This window comes from Natrix helvetica (genome assembly GCF_964273705.1).
Source record: "Natrix helvetica genome assembly, chromosome: 3".
NCBI lineage: Eukaryota > Metazoa > Chordata > Lepidosauria > Squamata > Natricidae > Natrix > Natrix helvetica.
This window is the reverse complement of record NC_138549.1, coordinates 163978662-163996619: the sequence shown is the minus strand read 5'-3', so window position 1 is coordinate 163996619 and position 17958 is coordinate 163978662. Positions and strand designations below refer to the sequence as shown.

Here is a 17958-nt window from a genome sequence, read left to right as displayed (position 1 = left end):
TGCATGCGCAACAATGCATGTCATGCGCACACATGAATGAAGCGAGCAGGGAAATTATTTTAATCATTTTTTTAATAAATGGACGTGTTCTTTGTGTCTTAGTCATTTAAGTACTGTACCACCTGACAGATCTAACAATTTAAGGAGGCAAGAGTCCTACCACAATTCCATTAATTATGTTTCCTGAAAGTCCACGGAAAAGAATAGGGGACTACCCCCAACTAAAATAGTGGTAATAACTTACTCCATAAAATTACATTTATCTCCCAACAACAATCTTTTCACCTAGGTCAGTGATGGCGAACCTTTTTCTTATGGAGTGCCAAAATTGTGTGTGCACATGCCGACACCAATTAATGCTCCCTGCCCACCTGTGCATGCACGCGCAACACACACCCCGTGCATGCACACACAACACCACCACCCCCAGATTCTGGAAGCTTTTCTGAAGCCAGGGGAGGACAAAAACAGCCTCCCCCAGCCAGTGGTGGGATACAACCGGTACCCCCAGGTATGGGCGTACTGGTGCTGGGAGCACACAGTGCTCCAGAGGGCCTGACTGACTGCCCATCCTCCTTACCGGTATTTGAGCTGTTCAGGGCTTCTGCGCATGGGCATGGAGCATATGGCACCTCTGCAACGCTCCGCTGAGCAGCTGGAGCATTGCAGAGGCTTTGTGGAGCATCGCGGGTGGCAAGTACGCATGTATGCGCATGTGCACGCATTCATGTGGTGGATGCCCAGCCCTGATGCACCGTACCGGTTGCAATGGGATCCGGAACCCACTACTGCCCCCAGGCTCCCAGAGGCTCTCTGGAAGCCGGAGGGATTGTTTCCATCATAAATCAGTACAAAACAACATCAATAAGAATTATGATGATAATGGATTGTTTCTGAATTTCCAGTTGGCCCATTGGGTGTGTTTTTTGCCCTCCCCAGGCTTCAGGAAAGTCTCCGGAGGCTGGGGAGGGCAAAAAACACCCCTGACAGGCCAACTGAAAGTTTGGAAACTATCCATTTCTGGCTTCTGGAGGGCCTCCAGAAGGCCAGAGATAAAGGTATAATCTCTTTTTAAATACATGACATTGTACAACATAGTTATGTCCATTATTTCCATAGTTGTGCCATAACACTCTATACCTGTATGCCTTGTACTTTAGACACCCTCTACAACAGGGGTGTCCAAACTTGGCAACTTTAAGACTTGTGGACTTCAACTCCCAGAATTCCCCAGCCAGCTCTGCTGGCTGGGGAATTCTGGGAGTTGAAGTCCACAAGTCTTAAAGTTGCCAAGTTTGGACACCCCTGCTCTACAATGTTCTTTTTTCTGAGTTTTGGAAAGGAATGGTTGTTTATATGAGAGTAATCCTAGGTTGATACCAAATGATGAAATGAACTGCTATGGCACATTTCAAACCTTAGGAATGTACGATTTCATCATGCCAAACAGAAACAGAACAGAAAACTGCATGACAAACTTCCTGCACCTTAATCCAAGCATCTGTCCTATCCCAAGAAAGAATGCAAAATTACTTAATGGCAACGTCTTGATATAGCTTGCAAAATGGGAGCTGACTGATGCATAATACAAAAATGGTCATATCTCCTTGTATCATCGCTCGGTTCAGACATTGCCTTCATGCTGTATAATCGATCCAAAAATAAGAAGAGGAAAGTTCCCTGCTCTTAGTTGAGCTGGTGACGTAAAGGAACATTTTCATTTCTTGTTTAAGGTCTCTGTTTTAATATGAAGAAATCTTGTAGAAAGAAATCAGTATTCTAGTATTACAGTATTATGTCGGCAAATACTTTTGGGTATTTTTAAATCTATGGAACATTTATTGTTTCATAGATTTGTTTCATCCATATTATTCAAATAGCTATAATTCTCATAGCCTGATGTATGCCAGTGAGACTTGAACTGTATACAGGAGGCACACTAGGCAATTGAACCACTTCCACACCACCTGCCTCCATAGAATCCCAAGGATCCGGTGAAGTGGTGGGTTATGATCAGTATGCCCAGGTACGGGTGTACCAATGCCTGCTGGGAGCACCAGGTACCGTTCCGGTACGGTGCTCCAGAGGGTCCGCCCACCCTCCCGCTCTCCTTACCTGTATTTGAACCAACCAGGCTATTTGCGCATGTGCACAGATCGTACAGCGCCTGCGTGACACTCCACTGAGCAGCTGGAGCATCGCGGGCAGTGGGTACGCTGCACGTATGCACGTGGTGGACGCCCAGCCCCGTTGCAGTGTACCAGTGGCAACACAATCCGGAACCCACCACTGATCCAGTGGCAAGAGAAGGTGTCAGACACAGAAGTCCTCTCCAGAGCAGACATTCTGGGCAAGCCATGTTGCAAGGATGCCAGACCATTGGATCCCTAAACGGCTCCTCTATAGTTAGCTGTCACAAGGAAAGCAATTGCATGGGGAACAAAGGAAGTAATACAAAGACACATTGAAAGCCTCCTTCATGTCCCTGGATATCGACACCACCTCCTGGGAAACCCTGGCACAAAATCGATCGACATGGCGCACGCTGATCCACCAAGGCTGCCAGACAACTAAGACAGAAGAACAACCGTAGCACAAGAGAAGCGAGCACTCCGCAAAGCCAGAGGTGCAAATGCTGCAACAGTGGTGCCCACACATGTCTGCCCAACATGTGGCAGAATGTTTTGTGTCCATATAGGCTTTACCAGACACCTGCAGACACATCGTGGACAACCCATCACCTGTTAGAGGGCCAAGATCCTCTTCGAACACAATGGAGTAACATCATCATCATAATTCTTACTGATGTTGTTTTGTACTGATTTATGATGGAAATAAAGACAGATAAAGATGTAAAGGAAGAGCTGGTCTCCTTGCTTATGATACCAGAGGATCTACAGGTAATCCTCGCCTTACAATCACTCATTTAGTGACTGTTCAAAGTTAGAACAGCCCTGAAGAAGTGACCTATGACTATTTTTCACTTAACAACCGTGATACTAATTTAACAACTGCAAAGATTCATGTAACAACCGTGGCAGGAAAGGTCATAAAATGGGGTAAAACTCACTTCCCTGTCTTGCTTAGCAGTAGAAATCTTGGGCTCAATTGCCGTTGTACGTTGAGGACTACCTGTGATTCCTTCAGCTTAAGATGAACTCCTGACCTCAAGGGCTCCATATTACACAGACGCATTCTGACCAAGAGTTTTACTCAACAAAACATCCTTCTCAAAAATAATAGCTTACTTGGCCATCTCATACACAGAGTATGCTTGCTGTACTCAAACCATAACTTTGCAAACAGGAGGCTCTTCTCATGACAGAAATCTTACTCCTGATTAGATATGTCAAAACGCTTTGAAACAATTTAATGGGGGGGAATCAGTGGTGGATTTCTACTGGATTGGACTGGTTTGGCTGAACCGGTAGTGGTCTAGCAGTATGGGTCGCTGGAACAAGCAGCAACTCAGGCCTGCCACCCCACCCCCCAAACCAGTTCCCAGGTCTCCTCTGCCATTGCCAGCATGTTTCTGCACATGCGCAGAACAGTTTTCAGTCAACTGCACATACACAGGAAAGCGTAGGGGGCGCGCGAGTGAGCAAGCGGAGCAAGCAGTGTGCATGCAAAACACCCTCTCAGCGAACCGGTAGTAAACCGGTTAGAAACCCACCACTGTGGGGAAGTGTAGACTTCACTAAATACAAAGAAGGTACAGATAGCCCTTGACTTACAACAGTTCGCTTAATGACCATTCAAAGTTACAACAGCACTGAAAAAAGTAACTTATGACCATTTTTCAGACTTCGGACCAATGCAGCATCCTTACGGTCACATGATTTACATTCGGATGCTTGACCACTGGCTCATGTTTATGACAGATATAATGTCCCTGGGTGACGTGATCCCCTTTTGCAACCTTCTGACAAGCAAAGTCCATGGGGGAAACCAGATTCACTTAACGCCAGTGTTATTCATTAAACATGCATCTACATGGAGGGAGGTATGCAGTGGAGTACCCCAAGGCTCTGTTTTAGGCCCAGTACTCTTCAACATCTTCATCAATGATTTGGATGAGGGAATAAATGGGGAACTCATCAAATTTGCAGATGACACCAAGCTGGCAGGAATAGCCAACACTCCAGAAGATAGGCTAAAGATACAGAAGGATCTTGACAAACTTGAACATTGGGCACTATCTAATAAAATGAAATTCAATGGTGAAAAGAGTAAGGTTTTACATTTAGGCAACAAAAACGGAATGCACAGGTACAGTATAGGTGGTACCTTGCTCAGTAGTAGTAACTGTGAAAGGGATCTTGGAGTCCTAATGGACAACCATTTAAATATGAGCCAGCAGTGTGCAGCAGCTGCCAAAAAAGCCAACACAGTCCTAGGCTGCACCAACAGAGGGATAGATTCAAGATCACGTGAAGTGTTAATACCACGTTATAATGCCTTGGTAAGGCCACACTTGGAATACTGCATTCAGTTTTGGTCGCCACGATGTAAAAAAGATGTGGACACTCTAGAAAGAGTGCAGAGAAGAGCAACAAAGATGATTAGGGGACTGGAGACTAAAACATATGAAGAACGGTTGCAGGAACTAGGTATGTTTAGCTTAAGAGAAAGAAGGAGTAGGGGAGACATGATAGCATTGTTCCAATATCTCAGGGGTTGCCACAAAGAAGAGGGAGTCAAACTATTCTCCAAGGCACCTGAGGGTAGAACAAGAAGCATTGGGTGGAAACTAATCAAGGAGAGAAGCAACTTAGAACTGAGGAGAAATTTCCTGACAGTTAGAACAATTAATCAGTGGAACAGCTTGCCTCCAGATGTTGTGAATGCCCAAACACTGGAAGTCTTTAAGAAGATGTTGGATAGCTATTTGTCTGAAATGGTATAGGGTTCCCTGCCTAGGCAGGGGGTTGGACTAGAAGACCCTTCCAACTCTACTATTGTATTGTACATCAGTGCAGTGATTCACTTAACAAATATGGGAGGAAAGTCGTAAAATGGGGCAAAACTCACTTAACAAATTTCTCAGCAATATAAATTTTGGGCTAAAATGTGGTTGTAAGTTGAGGATTACCTGCATAAGACTACCTTAGATAGTCACACTTAAATCCATTGCATCCATTGAAAAAAATTCATTGAAAGTATTTCCTTACATCAGTAACCTGAGACTGAAAACTTGCAAGATTTACTATCATTCATTGCTTTAAATATATAATGGCTCAAAGGGGACGCATTTATTTTGAGCATCATCACATCATCCAAATTTGCCACCTTTGACCTCTGTGACAAAAAGTGCAAACTAAGTTTGATAACCAGAAAAACAAAATGTTGCTAGAAACAGTAACCGGACAAGCACCGTATCAAATACTCTCATCCCAGGCCCAAAGTGCTTTTCCAGGAGGGAAATGGACTTTCTTGTTTTTTTCTTTTGAAGACGTTTCACTTCTCATCCAAGAAGCTTCTTCAGCTCAGACAGGTTAGTGGGGAATGGAAGGATTTAACTTCATTGCAGACAGTGAGACAGTTGTACCTAATGAGAAGGAAGGACTCACTGGAGAAGAGCATAATGCTGGGCAAGATAGAGGGCAATCACCCATCTCTCTTTCAATTTATATTGAAAGCTGGTAGATCATGTTAAAATTCTAACCAAAAGGATCATTTATTTATTTATCAGTAGAATTACCTAATTAATTCTCAACAGCATACTAAAAAGCTGCCAACAAAAAGTGCGTATAGTCAAGGCTATGGTTTTCCCAGTTGCAATGTATGGCTGTGAAAGTTGGACCATAAGAAAGGCTGAGCATGGAGAATGGAGGCCTTTGAACTATGGTGCTGGGGAAGACTCCTGCGAGTCCCTTGGACTGCAAGGCGATCAAACCGGTCAGTCCTAGAGGAACTCAACCCTGACTGCTCTTTAGAAGGCCAGATCCTGAAGATGAAACTCAAATACTTTGTCCACCTAATGAGAAGGAAGGACTCACTGGAGAAGAGCCTCATGCTGGGAAAGATTGAGGGCAAAAGAAGAAGGGGACAACAGAGAATGAGGTGGCTGGATGGAGTCACTGAAGCAGTCAGCGTGAGTTTTAAATGGACTCCGGGGGATGGTAGAGGACAGGAAGGCCTGGAGGAACGTTGTCCATGGGGTTGCGATGGGTTGGACATGACTTTGCAACTAACAACAACAAAAGAGGGTCGTTGAAGCACTTGGAGGTTTATCTGTGTCCTGAGGGTCACCTGAGTAATTTAGCTCCTGGTTCCTGTAGTCTGCAATTTTCCCCCCTCTGGAAATCCATTCCTACTCCCACAACCATTCAAAGAGTGCTCATCCCAAATTGTGTAACTGAAAGTCTTCAAAAGAAAGAAAAACCAAGGAAGTCCAGTTCCCCTCTGGAAAAGCACCTTTGGGAATCTCTACATACTCTCCTCCCAGATTTTGCCAAGGTCAACTGCATACAAAGGGAATGAAGAAAAGCCACCTGCAGCCAGCTCAAATGTTGCCTGGAAAAGGAGATTCTCAGTCCAGAGTTTCGCGCGTCCCACAAGGGAACCCCCTGGCAGGCGCTGCCCAGAACACAACCGGCTGCGGCGGGCAAACTGTCAATCACGGGGCTCCAGCATCAGGGTCTGGTCCCCGATTCCCTCCCCGCCTCCCCCCATCCTTTCCCCTTCCATACCGCTAGGAGGTAACGCACGGCGGTAGAGCCCCACTTGCGCCAGGGAGAAGCCGGCATCGTGGTACCGCTGGGCTTCGGCTGGCTGCTGAGGTTCCCGCCGGTCTCTTAACGGAGCCTCGGAGGACGATCCCGCCGTCTTCTCCCCGAGAAAGGCTGGCGGATACTCCGGGGCGCTCGAATGGAGAGTCAACGAAGGTGCGCTGAGATTATAAACCGGCCACCTACTACAGAGCGGGCGGGGGAGAGCGAGAGCAAACGCTGGTTGCAGGGCTGAAGGATCGTGTGTAACCCCACCCTGTCCTTTTGCCGGATTGCCCTGACATCGGTTACGGTTTAAGGAAATATAGTTACTCGGCTTCTTTTTACTCCGCCTTCCCGCTGAGGAATCCACTACTACAGCCACTTGACAGGTTCTTGTTGTTGCCTGCTGTGTTTAAAGCAAGAATAAAAGTAAAATTGGAAAATAAGGAGGGGGAAACAAAATCAAAAAAGTAAAACCGAAATTAGTAAATCATTGGGAACAGCTTTTGGGGGGTTTTTACAGGAGGAAAAAAAGCATAATGAGCAGACAGTTCTTCCATACTATTTACCAGTAGTAATTTAGTTCCATGCAAGACTAAACTTTTTTTTTTGGGGGGGGGGGGTATTGATGATGTGTCATGGAGTCATTTTTCGACTCCTAGCGACCACATAAAATAGATTTTCTCCCAATGTGCTCCATTCCCAATCTGGTTTTTCATGTCTTCCAGTGGTGTCTTCATTGCCACTGTAACAGTTTATTCCTGTTTGTCCATGTTTATCCAGGCTCGAAATTTTGAACCTGGACATCCTAGAACTGCAACGCCTATGGTCTGACCTAAGCTTAGTACATAAAATTGCCTACTACAACATCCTACCTGTCAATGATTACTTCAGCTTCAGCCACAATAATACAACGGGAAACAATAGATACAAACTCAAAGTAAACCACTCCAAACTCAATTGCAGAAAATACGACTTCAGCAACAGAATGGTCGATGCCTGGAGTGCACTACCCGACTCTGTTGTTACATCCTCAAACCCCCAAAATCTTAACCTTAAACTGTCTACCGTGGACCTCACCCCATTCCTAAGAGGTCTGTAAGGGGGCATGCCTAAGTGCAGCAGCATGCCTACTGTCCCGGTTCTACTGTTCCTATCTATTTGTACTCATTTCTTATGTATATATGAATACCTGCTTATATGTTTATATGTTATATTCATACTTATACTTGTTTCTCATATATGCTTGACAAACCAAAATAAAATAAAATAAAATAGAATAAATGTTGCTGCAGCCAACTTCTCCTCTTTCCTTCATCTTTGGCATCATTACAGGCTTTTTCAGAGAATTGGGTCTTCTCCAGAACCAAGTTCAAAAACATGAATACTGTATTCTGATTTTTGCTTCCATCCACTGTTACACAGATGGCTTGCACAGTTCTGATCTTTGTAAGCATAAATACGTCACAGTGTTTGAATATCTTTTCCAAGGCCTTCATGGCTGCTGTATTGGGTGCTACTCTGCAGTGTATTTCTTGACTGCTTGTTCCTTCACTGTTGGTGGTTGATCTTAATTATAAACCTGTGATGGCGAACCTATGGCACGCGTGCCACAAGTGGTACGCGGAGCCATTTATCAGGGCACGCGAGGCGTATATAAAAGCCCCTGGAGCCTGGGAAGGGCAAAAAAACCATGTAAAAATGGGGGGTCGCACGTTGTACACGCATGCGCACTGGGGGGGTCGTGCGTTGCATTATCGGTGTGGCACGCCCGCACTCGACCCCCCTGCACTCCCCCCACTTATGGCACGCGAGCCAAAAAAGGTTCGCCATCACTGTTATAAACGTTAGCATCTCATTGCAGTGACAGTTACTGTAATGTCACATAATAAATAATTCTCTCGAAAAACACCTTGTTTTGAATATTCTTTTTAAAAAATACCTTGCATCATTCTTTAGATAAAACTGGGAATTTGAACTAAGTAGAATGATTTTGCCCATGAGGGAGATAACACAGGGTTCCCTCTCTTTTGTCAATTGCCTTCACTGCTTCTATAAAAAAAAAAAATAAGCCTATTTAGAAGATCTAAAGTAAGACAGATGCAATCGATTAATTCAATTGCTTGGATAAAATCTGGATTACTTAAGATAAGGAGGATGCAGCTATTTGACCGCAATAAGCAATAAATGTAATCCAACTAAAACCTTCACAGTTAGGCTGATAGAAGTAAACCACACACACACACACACACACCATATATCAAAGGCAAGATCAATTGTGGATTCTAAGCAGCCATAAGAGAAAACCAGATACAGTCACAGATGTTAGTATTTTTATCCAATGTAGCTATAGCAGAATAGACTATTCAAAGTCCATTTACATATCATCGTGTCCCCCCTGGAATTTAACTTGGAAGAAATGACCCCTGTTGGCATCTTTTAATAGGCAGTTCGATCAATACAATACAATACAATACAATACAATAGTAGAGTTGGAAGGGACCTTGGAGGCCTTCTAGTCCAACCCCCTGCCTAGGCAGGAAACCCTATACCGTTCCAGACAAATGGCTATCCAACATCTTCTTAAAGACTTCCAGTGTTGGGGCATTCACAACGTCTGGAGGCAAGCTGTGCCACTGATCACCTGAGCATCAAACAACCAAACTGGCATTGACTTAAATGGATGGAAGAAAAAAACCAAGGAACACATCTCAGACTTGGCTCCATGTTCTGCACTATGTTCTGCATTCAGCAGGTCTTCCATCTGGATTCCTGGCTTCAAGAAAGCAATGGATCTACTGGTGTTGAACCTGAGAAGCTTCTGCTGCTTTTTAGTTCCTGAATGTGGAATTGAGTTTCTGGAATAATATTGGTTTGCACACATACCTGGCCTGAATAAGACAATATCTGCAGTAGTTATAACATTGACCATGGCAAGGGTTATAATCCAATGCATCTGAAAACAGCTAACATAATGCAAGTTGCTATAGGGCGGGGCATTCCCCAAACATTGAGATAGTAAGGTTGGAATCTGGGGAGGAGGTAGATGAGTTGATGAAAATAATGGATTAAGCGCCATTCTTGTTTTTGTTTTGTTGTTTTGTCTTGTTTGCAATTTTATTATTGTTGGGAGCCAAAAGGAGCAGCCAGGAAAACCTTTTCCAGAGTTAAAGAGTTATTGCTCTTTAGATATGGCAACAATTACAGTTTTCCAATTCCTTTTCAATATATTCATAGTCTGAAATTAGAAATCCGAGTAGCATAATTCCAGTAAAAGAATGTTTATCTAATTCAGAGCAAGGCCAAACATGAAAATGAATTTGATAGCTATTCAACGTAATTGCACTTAGTCACTACCAGGTAATAATGAGTGAAGCAGAGAGACTCCAGATATGGGATTCTTTGGAATTGGCTTGTATCCAGGACCTTAGCATGTAGGAGCCACCAAGACAGACCGAAACCTCTCTGCTCTTCAACGCTGTTTAATTTTATTGCTATTTCTCTGGTGCCTGTTTAAATATGAAACTATTCCAAAGACATTTAAATACTTACTTATTTATTTATATTTCATATTTCTTAACCACCCATCTCTCTTTCAATTTATATTGAAAGCTGGTAGATCATGTTAAAATTCTAACCAAAAGGATGATTTATTTATTTATCAGTAGAATTGCCTAATTAATTCTCAGCAGCATTCTAAAAAGCTGCCAACAAAAAGTGTGTATAATCAAGGCTATGGTTTTCCCAGTTGCAATGTACGGCTGTGAAAGCTGGACCATAAGAAAGGCTGAGTGACAAAGAATTGAGGTCTTTGAACTATGGTGCTGGAGAAGACTCCTGCGAGTCCCTTGGACTGCAAGGTGATCAAACTGGTCAGTTCTAGAGGAGATCAACCCTGACTGTTTTTTAAAAGGCCAGATCCTGAAGATGAAACTCAAATACTTTGGCCACCTAAATGGGAACGAAGGACTCACTGGAGAAGAGTCTAATGCTGGGAAAGATTGAGGGCAAAAGAAGAAGGGGATGACAGAGAATGAGGTGGCTGGATGGAGTCACCGAAGCAGTCAGCGTGAGTTTAAATAGACTCCGGGGGATGGTAGAGGACATGAAGGCCTGGAGGAATGTTGTCCATGGGGTCGCGATGGGTCAGACACAACTTCGCAACTAACTAACAACAACAATAAGAATTACCTGACTCCCAAAGGGACAGCAGCATCAGCACATTAAGGTAAATCCTATCAGTGGCATATATATATATATATATATATATATATATATATATATATATATATATATATATATATATATATATATATATATATATATATATATATATATATATATATATATATATATATATATATATATATATATATATATATATATATATATAATATTGATTTGTAATAGATTGTGAAAGAGAGGATGATGTGTTGTTAATGTGATTACTGTAGGGAGGAATTGTTACTCAGAGTTTGTTTGATTCAAGGGAAATAATTGTTCATTTTACAGTGCTTATATAAACTTCCCCAATCCCACAGGATTCTGGCAGGCCCACCGCATCAAACAAAATACAACAAAACATTAATAAAACTAATAAAAGTGGGAAATAAATAAAAAACATGCATATATATTTATATAACAGGTGAGATCTTGCCGAAATGAGTTCTACTCCCCCTCCCCACCTGCAAAGAGCTCTGTTCCAATTGCCAGTTGCCTTATATTAACACACTGTGATGCTATGAAGTTAGATATGCTACTCCCCCTCCCCACCTGAAAAGAACTCTGTTCCATCTGCCAGTTGCCTCACATTCTGTTACCTCAGTTCAAACTGGCAGACGTTTTACTCCTGCACCCAGGAGCGGCCTAGGGCTCCTTACAGTACTAAACGTTAGTACCTCACCAAAATGTCTACACAGTCCACCTATGGAACTGCTTCCACACTCAAGGTGGCGAGAGCAATATTCCGTTACGAGTTTCAATCACCGACCACCACTGAGCCAATGGATTGTGAACCGAATTTCTCCAGCATAGCCTGATCACATGGTTTCATCACGAAGCACAGATATCCAGCTAGTATAATATATACATACTGTACATATGTACAAGATGGCTGCCTGGGAACTCTGCAGCCATAGGCCTCATGAGAAAGAGGTTGGATTTTTTTAAAAAGACCAAAGCCCAGGAATCAAATTAAGAGGGAAGCTAAAAGATAGGCTGCCCTAATGAGAAAGATGCAACTGGAAAGAAGAAGCAACTGAAAACACTAAGGAAAGAGAGACATATTTTTTCTTTCCCTCAGATCTGACTTGAGAGAACAGTTCTTCAAGCTGTTTCCCTCAGATGGAACAAAGATTTTTGTGAGAAGAGGAAAAGAATCAAGAAGCCTAGTCAGGAGCAAAAAGGGGGGGAAAAGATGAAGAAAAAGTCAAAGCTTTGACAGAACAGAAATAAAAAACAGAAACCAGAAAAGCATGAAAGACAGATGGAACTTTGTAGAAAAAGGGAGCGTAGCTCGAGAGATCCTGCCAATAGAAATATTAAAAACAGCTATAAACAAATCTGTTAGAGATACAGAATAAAATGCTATAGTAAAATTAAGTGATATATAGAGAAATTAACACAATGCCTAGTGTAGAAAATAGTTAAAACCGAAAATAATTGTATTATTTATGAATTAGTTGAAGATATTTATAATTTACAATTCCTTTGGTCTTTTGTTTCATTTGGTAAACTTTGTTTTACACTTTGCTTTTTTAGACCTGACACTTTGCTTGTGTAAAATAAAAGTCTCTTCCCCCCACCCCCAGCCACTAATAGGAGATGTTGTTGTTCAGTTGTTAAGTAAGGTCTGAGTTTTCATGATCCCATGGGCCACAGTGCACACCCCAGTCTTCCAGAGTTTGCCCAAATTCATGTTCATTGGGTCGATGATACTATCTAACCATCTCATCCTCTGCCATCGCCTTCTTCTTTTGCCTTCAGTTTTTCCCAACGTCAGGGTCTTTTCCAATGAGTAGTCTCTTCTCATCTGGTTGTCAATATATTTGAGCTTCAGTTTCACTATCTCTCTTTCCAAAGAACAGTCAGGGTTGATTTCCTTTAGGAAATCTGATTTGATCTCCTTGCAGTCCAAGGGACTCCCAAGTCTTCTCCGACACTACAATCAAAAGCATCAATTATTTGGTGCGCAACCGTCCTTATGGTCCAACTCTCACAGCCATACATTACTGTTGGGAAAACCATGGCTTTGACTACAGTATATAGACCTTTGTTGGCAAGATTATGCCTCTGCTTTTTAATATGCTGTCTAGGTTTGCCATAGTTTTCCTCCCAAGGAGCAAGTATCTTTTAATTTCATGGCTGCAGTCACCATCTGCAGTGATCTTGGAGCCTAAGAAAATAAAATCTGTCACTGCTTCCATTTCTTCCTCTTCTATTTGCCAGGAAGTAATGGGACAGATGCCATGATCTTAGTTTATATAATGTTGAGTTTCAAGCCAACTTTTGCACTCTCCTCTTTCAACCTCATCACCCAAAGCCTAACTCTAACTTTAATTCCTCTTCACTTTCTGCCATTAGAGAAGTATTGTCTGCATATCTAAGGTTGTTGATATTTCTCCTCGCAATCTTAATTTTGGCTTGTTTGGCCCCGCATTTTGCATGACATACTCTGCATATAAGTTTAATAAGCAGGGTGACAATATACAGCCTTGTCATATCTTCTTTTTTTCCTATTTTGGAACAACCAGTTGTTCCATGTCTGGTTCTAATCATTGCTTCTTGACCCACATACAGGTTTCTCAAAAGACAGGTAAAGTGACTACCATCTCTTTAAGAATTTGCTACAGTTATCCACTCAATCAAAGGCTTTAGTGTAGCAAAAGTAGATGTTTTTTCTGGAACTCTCTTGCTTTCTCTGTAATCCAGCCAAGGTTGGCGATTGATCTCTAGTTCCTCTACCTCTTTTAAACTCATCTTGTACTTCTGGTGGTTCTTGGTTCACATATTGCTGAAGCCTACCTTATAGGACTTTGAGCATGACCTTGCTAGCATATGAAATGATTGAAAGGAGATACAAAACCCCATTTTCCTGTTTCATTTTATGTCTACTAAGTTTGGGTCAGTCAGATTACTCATGGTTCAACCAAAAAGAACCCACGGCACATCCCTGTATTCTAACCTTTCAAACTACTCCAAAGCTGCCCAAATGGTTCCATCAAAAGTTGGATGTTTTGCTACCAAATGTCAGAAATATGACAATATTTACTTTGTTCTGGTGGACTCTCTGCTTTCAGTGGCTGAAGAGTAACTAAGCAAATAATGTCACAAAGGAAGTGAGCCTCGTGTTGTTTTAATTCAGGCATTGCCAGCAAATCAAAACACTTCTAGTTTTGTGCCCCTGGCTTCTGGATTAGTATTAAGCAAGAGATGTTCTTTAAGCCTCGATTTATAAGACTGTTCTTCCCCAAATACATCTTTCATGGTCAGTTGTTTTCAAAGGCTCTTCAAACCTGAGCCAATAGTGGTTGCAACTAGCTGCTGCCCTTGACTTGTTGGGGCAGATTTTCTATAAAACAACATTGGTGAGGGCATTATTTTTCCACCCTTAAGAAAAGGGCTCCCATGATCAGTTTTGTGTGATTCTTGTGGTTCCAGGAAATGGGGAGGTAGAATTTAAGAATATTCTGGCAATGCCGTGCAGTATCTGCCCACTCCATTAAAGCAAACAAATCAAATCAAAATCCTCTTTGGTATGAATGAGATAGTATTACATTTAGATAATTTACATTACGTATATAAAGCGCATCAAGTTAAGATCTGGCAATTTTTTTATGGCATGCTAGGTTTCATTAGTGTTAATATGTTTTTGTGGTTTACTGACCTATGTGAACTCTATATTTTCACTCCATGTATTTGAAAATACAGAAAATGAGATACTTTAGTAACCATATTGAGTAGGTTTCCTTATTTATTTATTTATTTATTATTCACACTTATAGACCGCCCCCTCTCCCGGAAAGGACTCGGGGCGGTGTACAGTCACTAAAATACATTCTAAAATACATACATAAACAATTAAATTAATACTGGTGAAGGAGGTTATGAGACTGTAATCGAATAATAAATATAATACGTTAAAAGCCTATAAACCCTTAAAACCCAATTAAAATAAATAAATCCCGGGAGGTAAAACTAAGACGGTGCCAGGCCAGCTGATTGAAATAGGTGAGTCTTTAACTTTTGCCGGAAGGAGCGGAGGTCGGTGGTGGTTCGAATGTCTGGGGGGAGGTCATTCCAGAGGGTTGGGCCCATCACAGAGAAGGATCTACTCCTAGGTGTCGCCCGCTGGCATTGCCTGGCAGACGGCACCAGGAGGAGCCCCTCCCTGTGTGAGCGGATAGGTCGCAGGGACGTGTGTGGTAGGATGCGATCCTGCAGATAACTATGAGAAATGTTGCATGGAAGGTACCTATTCGCCCTACCATTTAATTTGCTCTTTTTAATTCTGTAGTGCTAACACCTCCTGCAAAAACCAGATAGTGATCTTGATGGTACCGTTTATCACTAGCCCAGGGGTCGGCAACCTTAAACACTCAAAGAGCCACAAAGGTCCTAACCGGAAGCCCCCCAAGGTGACAGGGAGCCACAGCAGGGGAATGAAAGAGCCACATGTGTTCTAATTATTATTTTTGTCTAATAGACCAAAAAATGGATAAACAATTTCAATACATAATACTACACATACTCACTGCAGCTAGGATTGCTTTCACACAAAACTGGAAAAAAATCAATACATCCTCAGACTAAACAATAATTAGAAAAGTACTCTAATGTGTAGAGATGGACAACATAACCATAGAACTAAAAGAAAGAGAAGAATTGGATTTCTATAAAATATGGAATAGAATTTATAAGTGGCTAGAAAACTAGAAGCCAAAAGAGAAAATAGAGAATGTAAATATAATGGTGATATAAATAATTAATATTACTATAAGTGTTAGTACTACTGTTATTATATTATTGGACAAGGTAAAATCAATAGGAAGGCAATGCAGAATGGAGAACTATAAAGGTTAAACATGAAAGCCGATACAGAAGGCTGTATAATTACTTTATATTGTTATGTGTTCTGACCCCCTCCTTTTGTATAACAAGTCACTCCGACACAAAGACTCTTCCAGAGATGTTTATTGACATACAGGTTCAACCTTGGCAGCAATCCAGCCTGCCAAGGTCAAGATAGCACTCTGGGCAGCAATTCAGCTACCAAGCTCCAGATAATCACCTTAGCAGCACTCCTGCCTGCCAAGGTCCAGGGAACAGATTGGCAGCAATCCAGGTAAACCCTTTGGCAGCAATCCAGCCTGCCAAAGTACGACACAGATCTGAGCTTCTCCAACTCCAATGATCAGTTGATTTCTGCAAAGGGTGTGTCCACAAGCAGTCCCTTTATAGTCTGGAGAGGAGTCTAATTATCAGCAGCTGAGAGCAATTACCTCCTGTAATTGCTCAATTGCTCCTTACGCCGGGAAGCACGTCGGTAAGGAGCATCTAATAGCTTACTGCTGATGTCTGACTCACTGTCCTGTGACTCCTCCTCACTGCTCCAAGGCATGACATCAGGAGCCCCCTTCCTTTGGCTTTCACCACTGCTCCATGCCTCAGGCGCCTCCTGGTGGCCAACCAGCCTCTCTGCGCCCTGCTCAGAGTCGGAACCCTGTCCAGGGTCCTCCACATCCTCCTGAGCCGACTCAGAGGGACCCTCGCTGTCGGAGTTTGGTGGCAACTCCAACGGCTCCTGCTGGGCCACAACAGTTATGTATGTTTTTTTTCTTGTGTTTTTCTTTCTGTTTTTAAAGATTAAAATGTTTAACAAAAACTATTCCAAAACAAGAGCCACCTGGGCTCCAGAGCCGCAGGTTGCTGACCCGTGCCCTAGCCACTCAACTGGAAATAAATGTAAATCCCATCATGAGGATGAAGAAATAATTGGTGCTGAGTGATTGGGAATGGCTATTAAACTATTGCCACAAATACTGAATGAACCTCACTCAACCTGTATGTGCAAGGTGAGATACTATCTCTTTTAAATAAAAAAAAAAGCATAGTGTTTGGACAGATAATCTTATATTTAAACTTTAACGTTCTTCTCAAATGTATGAGGCATCCAGATTTTCCGACACACTTCAGAGTTGGGTAAACTGCATCTTTGGCAAGTAAACAAGTCTCTTTTGCTGAAGAGCGGTACAACTTCTAGCAGCTTGAAGGCCACACTGAGATGTTTGTGAGGTGGTAAACGTCATGAGCCTAGAGCCTGTTTTAAAATTCAATAGTTTTTTTCAATTAAAAGTTTTTTTTATTTTAAATTTTCAAAACAAACACAACATAAAGAATCCTCCTTCTTTACATACTGTAGAAAGTGTATCAGTTGGTTACAAAAAGCTTCCGTGCGTCTCTTCCACTGTCGTCACAAAATTCATATTAACTCAAGTATTTTAAATCAGATATTTTTATACATATTACCATCATCATACCTCCATTTTTATTTGACTATAATTGTTTAACCATCCTTCATCATAAAATGTACCAAGATTTAAAACCTGGCCACATACTGGCATTTCATTTGTTATTTCTAATATCCTCCAATAACACTATATCCTTATGGCCTATTCTGACTAAACATCAATAATATTTAGTAACAAAAATTTCTAATCCTCCTTTCCATATCACTGTTTACAATTTACATCCAATTTCCTTATGTTGTATCCATACATATATATACATTGTTATCATTATCCCGGGGTTTTGGGAGGCCAAAAATGCTGTATTCAGTGTATAAGACGCACCCAGTTTTTGACCCTCTTTTTGGGGGGAGGAAAGGTGCATCTTGTACTCCCAAAAATATGGTATCTTCAATTCCATAAGCATACCTACTGAGAATTAGACATTATAGATCTAACAGAAAGATTGGCTAAAATGTATAAAGATAGATCTGTTAAATGTTGGAAGTGTAATCAATCATTGAGTTCATACTATCATATGTGGTGGACTTGCCCAAAAGCTAAAAAAATACATACTTGGTATTGTGTCCATGCAGATGACGTCAGGGAATTCCCCCTGACAGCCGGCATCTGCACTAGCAACAGCCAGGTCGCGTCTGATTGGCTAAGACGCGACCTGGCTGAGAGCGGGGAAACTCTGGCTTGGGGATTGGCTGGTTCGTCTGACAGCTTCGTATAAA

General features: G+C 42.0%; 2 protein-coding genes across 2 annotated transcripts in view; both read right to left on the bottom strand.

Moving 5' to 3' along the window:
* The window catches only part of LOC309390107 (cadherin-like protein 26), a gene marked incomplete at both ends in the record, with an annotated part of 35206 nt that extends 32861 nt beyond the window's left edge, over positions 1–2345 (bottom strand). Inside the window, 1 exon segment of the mRNA XM_081949187.1 lies at positions 2262–2345. Coding sequence (XP_081805313.1) covers positions 2262–2345 — 84 coding nt within the window.
* A 4270-nt stretch (positions 2346–6615) lies between these two features.
* LOC309390106 (cadherin-like protein 26) overlaps positions 6616–17958 on the bottom strand; it is a gene marked incomplete at both ends in the record, with an annotated part of 68947 nt that continues 57604 nt past the window's right edge. Inside the window, one exon of the mRNA XM_081949186.1 lies at positions 6616–6913. Coding sequence (XP_081805312.1) covers positions 6616–6913 — 298 coding nt within the window. The remainder of the gene's footprint in view (positions 6914–17958) is intronic.